General features: G+C 42.8%; 1 protein-coding gene across 1 annotated transcript; it reads right to left on the bottom strand.

The window, feature by feature from the left end:
- Positions 1–1,210: 1,210 nt before the first annotated feature.
- On the bottom strand, positions 1,211–3,523 carry LOC139132089 (E3 ubiquitin-protein ligase TRIM71-like). The gene has a single exon (XM_070698480.1). It carries the CDS (start codon positions 3,521–3,523, stop codon positions 1,211–1,213), a length of 2,313 nt encoding a protein of 770 aa, XP_070554581.1.
- Between the last annotated feature and the right edge of the window lie 3,205 nt (positions 3,524–6,728).

Raw genomic sequence — 6,728 nt, forward strand, 5'->3', positions numbered from 1 at the left:
TCTATTTTTTATATGGATGCTATGTACACTCTAATTTAACACAATCTTACAGGCGATGACAACTATAATATTTTCAAGAAATCATCACTGCCAACCAATATTTCAATGTCCCCGATTACCGCACGTTAGCTCCGAAATAAAACAGAAACAAATACTTATTTTGATAAAGCAATACTGAGAAATAACTAATCGTTGTACCTAAGTTCACTAACGAATCGATGTTAAATCACACGACACATGACAAATTATCATGAAGACTCGTCTACACTATTTTACAATCAATGAGACTACAAAATCTATATTTTGATTAATACCAACTGCTTTTTTACCTGTAAACCCTAAACATTAATAGGTCATCAAAATCCTCCGAGATGGAGAGAGGTGTACTCTGTTCTTTACCCGAAATTCTCCAAAACAACAAAAGTTACTTTTTGTACACCCTCGTGTCTACACTATGGCAAGTACACATAGTCGTCACCGTACTAATTTTAATAGGCATACGTTCATGGGTTTTTCGTCACAGTGACCGCAATCTTCCCGACTGAACAGGAATACGAAGATTGCAACATTATTGATACATCGACTAATTTCAACCCATTCTCCGCCGCAGTTCGAATACGCGCTATCACAGGCACTTGACTCAATGCAAGCGAAATCGTCACTGATACAATCAGGAATTGTAATCACAGGTCGCATCATTGACGGTTTCGCTTGCATTGAGTCGCTTGCTCGTGCGCTACGCTACTAAACTCTCTTATCGCGTCAGCGCAAAGCATTGTGGGAAATGCGCGCCAATGAGAACTCTGCTGCGGAGAATGATTTCGACCATCAGGAATATATCTTAATAGGACAGGTTTTGGTTCAACAGTCATTTGCCTGTCGCTCAACCTATTTGGCAAGTTTGCTGTATTGTAAGTGTATTTCACCACCCATCTATGAATAGCATTGGCGTGGGACATGTCAGTATTAAACTGGCCATTTTCAATAGTATATCATGTGTTTCACACTATCCTATGGTCAGTCTCAATGAATATCGTCGGATAACTACAGTAACATGGCGCGGTTGAGAAAGTCTGTCAAATACTTGCCCGTTTGGCAGCATGCTGCTACGATAATGTTTTAAAATTGCAAGTATGGGCTATTTGTTGTACAATAAATATCGTTCTCCCGGTCAACACTTTCGGTAGTGCATCGTGTTGACGAGCCAGGGTTACTGGGCAAAAACCGAAATGCGACCACGCTCATGATCACTGACAATGACCTTCCCGTACGGTACGTCACTGGTGACGCAAATACCACATGGAGTGACCGGTTCGTTTTCTTCGCTTTGAAAGAGGCACACATATTTATACTTGCTATCAAACTTCTGTACGCGGTTATTTCCAGTGTCACAGACATACACATTTCCATCGTTGTCGATGGTTATATCCTCAGGGGCATTAAATTGGCCGAAACCGTTGCCTTGAGATCCAAAGCATCGCAAGAATTCCCCATCCGCAGTGAAGACCTGGATACGGTTATTGCCTTTGTCCGATACTAAGACCTTGCCATCTTTCTTTGTGCAAACACCATATGGATTGTTGAATTGACCTGGACCTGTCCCAGCAGAACCAAAACAGCCAATATAGGTACCATCTGCCCTGTGGATGTTCACTGTATTAAGATTTGAGCTGATGACGTAGACTTTGCCATCGGTATGGCTGACCGCAATGCCTAGATCATCTGTACAAGATGATCCAAGCAGTCCCTTCATCGCAGAATCGTGTCTGAAGCTTCGTACCAGCTCATAATTTTGATTACAAACTATTACGTCGTATGCTTGATTAGCGGGGCCTGGGGGAGCATAAACGACACCGAATACCGCTATAGGCTTAGCGGTGAAATAGATGTACCCATATTGTGACACGGCTGCAAATTTAAGACGACGAGAGATCTCCACATTTGTGATTTCAATCTTATCACCATCGGTATTTCTATTTATTCTGAATGATTGGAGCCGATAATCATTTGCATCACACACTAACAAATCACCTGTTTTTGTCATTGTGACACCGTGAGGTTTAAATGGCGAACCTTGTTCTGAGGGTAACCCACCGAACTGCCGTAGTAACCCTTTTCGAGGTATCACGTGAACATGAAATGGCGATCCAATAACAGGAGCGTTGTACACTGACACAGATAGTTTGTGCGCCCCCTCTTTCTGTCCGAGACTGCCAAGAGAGAACGTGCTGTCTTCCTTGTGAGTAATTCTGACCTCTTCGGTCTTGTCGTCAGGATCTGTCACCGTCACCTTGATATAGTCTGCTGTAGGCAGGGTCGTAATGGCGTCTTCCGTCGGCTGGATAGAAATGTTCACCTCCTCTTGGATGCGAGCGATCTGTGGAGAGACCTCCCCTTCATATGGACTTACTTTGACCTCCCCGAGACAAAGTTCCTCGAATGAATTCTCTAAAGGCTGGAATTCCATATAATCATTTGCAACGGGAAATTGATGCGTTCCCTTGGCCAGTGTATTCTCTATTTGAGAAAACACCCACTTGCTCGCCGACATTATTTGAACGGGATTACAGGTCGTCAACAGTTGTTCGGCAAATTCCCGTGCGTGAGCGAAAAGACTCTCTAGGGTTTCCAGCTCTTTGAGTTCAGCGTGGAGGTGGGTGACGCGGTTGTCAAACTCCGTCCTCAACTGGCTTTGTAGGCTTTTGCCGATTTCTTCTATTTTGCTTGTTACTACATCGATGGTCTTCTGCATGTGTTCGGCAATTTTCTCGGATTCTTCTTCGTGTTTCTCTTTCAGTGATACCATCATACTGAGTACAGAGGTGATACTGTCGTTCAGAGCTTTCTCCCTCGCTGTGAACTCTTGTACGACTCCAGTCAATCGTTGGGTGACTTCAGCAGATGCCGGTCCTAGTGATTCAAACTGATGCTCCGTTTCAGGGTGTTTTGTAGTTGTGCATTCTTTACAGATGGCCACATCACACGTTTCACAGAAGTGTGTGAGTTCTTCATCAGGATGCTGGCTGCAGAAACTCGCCCCTTGCTGTGAAACAGAATCGACCTGTCCTAATCTGTGATACTCCTCCAGACTAAGCAACCTGTGTGAACGGGTATGCTTGAAATTTCGGTGTGCGACAACGCAGTTACCGCAAATTTGAATAGCGCACACGACACAATATTTTACGGTAACACTTTCACTTCGTTCGCATCCACCGCACAGTACATTCACACTTCTGTCTGTCTCGAGTTCCTCAGTACTTTGGACCACATCGCTGGCAGCTGAACTTAACAGCTCATGCCTGGCGATCGAGTCACCGCCCGGTTCCTCGACAAGTTTGTGTTGTTGTCGGCAGAGAGGGCAACATATCTCTCCGTTCGTCGCCGATTTGTCAAGACACTGCTCACAAAAGTTATGTTGACACGGAAGAGATTTTGCGTCAATATGTTCTTCCATACAAACACCACAAACTACAAGATTCTGATGAAAATCATCACCGCAAGCCGCAGCCCCTTCGACGTCCATGTTGAAGTACGAGAGTTACGAAATTAGAAATCAATATATATCTAACGGCACCATGCCCTATAAACGCAGCTCGTAGAGTATTAGTAAGGACCCCTTAACTTCAAAATTACATATTTTATTTGTCTTGTAGCCATAGTTACTTTCCTGGGTATTCGACTTAATTTATCAATATCTAATCTCATAGGGAGTTCTTGCCATAGCGGGCGTGATTTGTTGATATGAAGCATTCCGCGACATCACCAATTCTACTTAAATATTAATAAGCAACAGTTCACAGTATCACGTCGTGATCGTCGAGATAATAGGTCACCATCGAGTTTTCGGCGATCTGTGTGACACCTCATACGGCTTCTGGACTTTGCTCACCTACTGGGCAAAAACAGCAATGGGACCCCTTCAGTGATCATTGGTGATGACCCTCCCGTTGTCGTCGGTGACGCAAATGCACTTTGGAGTGGTCGGTTCGTTTGCATTGCTGTGAAAGACTAACAAGCTCGAGCTTGTGGTCTACGTCGCGCTGTTAAATTTCCAGTGTCACAGACGTACACATTTCCAGCATTGTCAATGGCTATGTCTTCTAGGGAATTAACTTGGCCGTACCTGCTGTCTCGAGATTCATATTCACTCTGGTATTTTCCGTATGCGGTGAAGACCTGAATACTGCTATTGCCTTTGTCTGCTTCGTCCGAAACTAATACTTTGCCATCTTTAGCTGTGCAAATACCATATATCATATTCAGTACTTGTGATCGGCCCACTCCCTACTCCCCGCATCATTTCAAGCTCCCCCTACCCTCTCCCCACCTCTGAAATTCCCGCCCGCTTTTTATGTACTAGATTACACATAAATTCTTTAAAAAGGACAAAAGATAGCTAATTTAATTTTGTACTGAAACCTATTTTCCGTTACCCACTGCTAAAAATTTTCTCTCCCCCCCCCCCACTGTAGAAACTAAAATTTCTTCCCCGCCCACTGTAATATTGACTTTTTCTCCTCGCCTGCTGGTAAGTTTTTAAGTTTGCCAGCCCGCTGAAAATACTTTACGCACGGACACCTTTTTGTACGAACAGCTTTGTTGGCGGCACCTGATGTATGACTGTTTAAGCTGACATTCACGGTTCAGAGAGGAACCAAAACTACCGATATAGGTATCATCTGCTTCGTAAATGTTAACGAGTTTGTATTTTCGAAGGTGAACTAGACTCTGGCATCAGAGTGGTTCACTGCAATATCCGAATAGTTATCAGATGTTTTATCAATGACTTCTATAAACAGCTCATAATTTTGATGACAAACTATATGATACTGCCACAGTAGCTCAAGCTGGTAAAATAGATGATGCAATCCTTCGATACAACTGTGGAGGAAAAGATGTCAAATTGTGCATTCCAATCATTACTCTCTGTATTTCCGTTTACATTGAATGACTGCAACCTGCTATCATTTGTACCATTTACTAATAATTCGCCAGTTACTGTCATTGTGACAGCGCCAGTAACTAGCAATAACGACTAGTAACGAGCAGTAATGAGCAATAACGAGCTAGAACTAGATAGAACCATGGAATATTTTTACCGCCGTGATAGAACACAGAAATAACGATTAACGAGCCACAGACAGAACACACTGTCAGACACGCTCGGTTTTCAGAGCGAGGTTGTAAATCACGTAAGGTAATATAAGTACTTCGCTGATCACTGCGTCTCACGTGACTTGACTAGACGCAGCACGTCACTGAGGCGGGGACCAGCCAATATAAGTACTATACGTGTTGTAGAGGGCGTAATTTCCACGACTGGCGGACACTGAATTTATGGACAGATCATAATTTTGGGCTCCGCTTTCCTTTCAATAGCAAATGACTGACTTTTAATCGCTATGTGCTCGATGTAAAAGATTTCCCGAATGGAATTATTTCTCACATTGAAGATTTGGACTTCAAATGTGTCATTTACTCAACAACCGGCAGACTGTTTTTCACGTCATATAAGCTGCACATCATCTAGTTTCATTCACTATTTATTATTCATTAATTTGTCTTTTTAAATGAGAAATTTAACCCTGTTTCGATTGAAAAACGGTTGACCAGGAAGATACTATAAGACCGAGGGAAAAATCGTGTGTTTCAGGCACCGTCACCTGTGATCGGTCTATTCCGCTTGGCGTCTATGCCCCATAGACGTGTGTACATATGCCTGAGAAGTACTTCTCAGGCATATGTACACGCGTCTTCTCAAGCATATGTACACACGTCTATGGGGCATAGACGCCGAGCGGAATAGACCGATCACAGGTGACTGTGGGTTCTGGTTAACCGACCTAACCTAATGTTTACCCGATGACCGTTCACTGTCATTTTCGGCTAGAAAGTCGCCGTCTAACGATAGCAAAGCTTACTATCCGTTACAGAGTATTATTTTGATGACCTTTCATGTATATAAACGTATTCCATGTACAAGAGTCAGGGTTCTGTACATCAGCAAGTCGACGTTTTTTTCACATCGACCGGGCTATTGGTACGATGGGATGGGACTTACCTGTGGTGGTAGGTTGGTAGGTTCGTTGTATGACATGTGAAGCTTACGTTCTTTGTAAAACCTGCGGGTGATAATTGTAGTACAATCGTATTTTATTGTTACGATAGTGTTCACTTTTTAGAAACTGGTTTTGGACATTCGTTTGAGAATCTACACTACTATCGAAGCCCAACTTTATTCGAAATTTCCACGGTTTAAAACCTGTGTTGATTGGTACTACAGTACAACGTAGTTGAACGGTGTCAGAACTGAGAGATGGACACCCTAGACGGAGCCAGTATCATAGGCGTAATACGAATATTATACTTCACTTTATTTTTTTCTGTTTTGGTTTCCTACACTGTAAAAATAGCGGACGTTTGACGCGTCTTTACGCGTTCAAAATGTAGGTGTCGGTGTTCAAATTTGAACGGCTAGTGTTCATATTGTTAACACTGGTATTCATATTATTAACACCGATGTTCAAAACCTGAACACGGAGTGTTAACAACCATCTCCTTCAAGTGTTCAAAAACTCAGCATTACAGAAATTTTACAATGCTGTGAAACAATTCACAATCTTTAGTGTTTTTCACTTTTCTATGGCTAAATTAAATTTATTACTGCCTCGCTGTCCGGCAAACGTACACGGATTTTGAAGTAACGAATTTGCCGCTAAGTGAAAAAT

The sequence above is a fragment of the Ptychodera flava genome, chromosome 4 (genome assembly GCF_041260155.1).
Source record: "Ptychodera flava strain L36383 chromosome 4, AS_Pfla_20210202, whole genome shotgun sequence".
NCBI classification, from domain to species: domain Eukaryota; kingdom Metazoa; phylum Hemichordata; class Enteropneusta; family Ptychoderidae; genus Ptychodera; species Ptychodera flava.

Bases quoted from the DNA above. Each gene is read 5' to 3' on its own strand.
- LOC139132089 (XM_070698480.1), bottom strand. From the start codon at position 3,523: ATGGACGTCGAAGGGGCTGCGGCTTGCGGTGATGATTTTCATCAGAAT.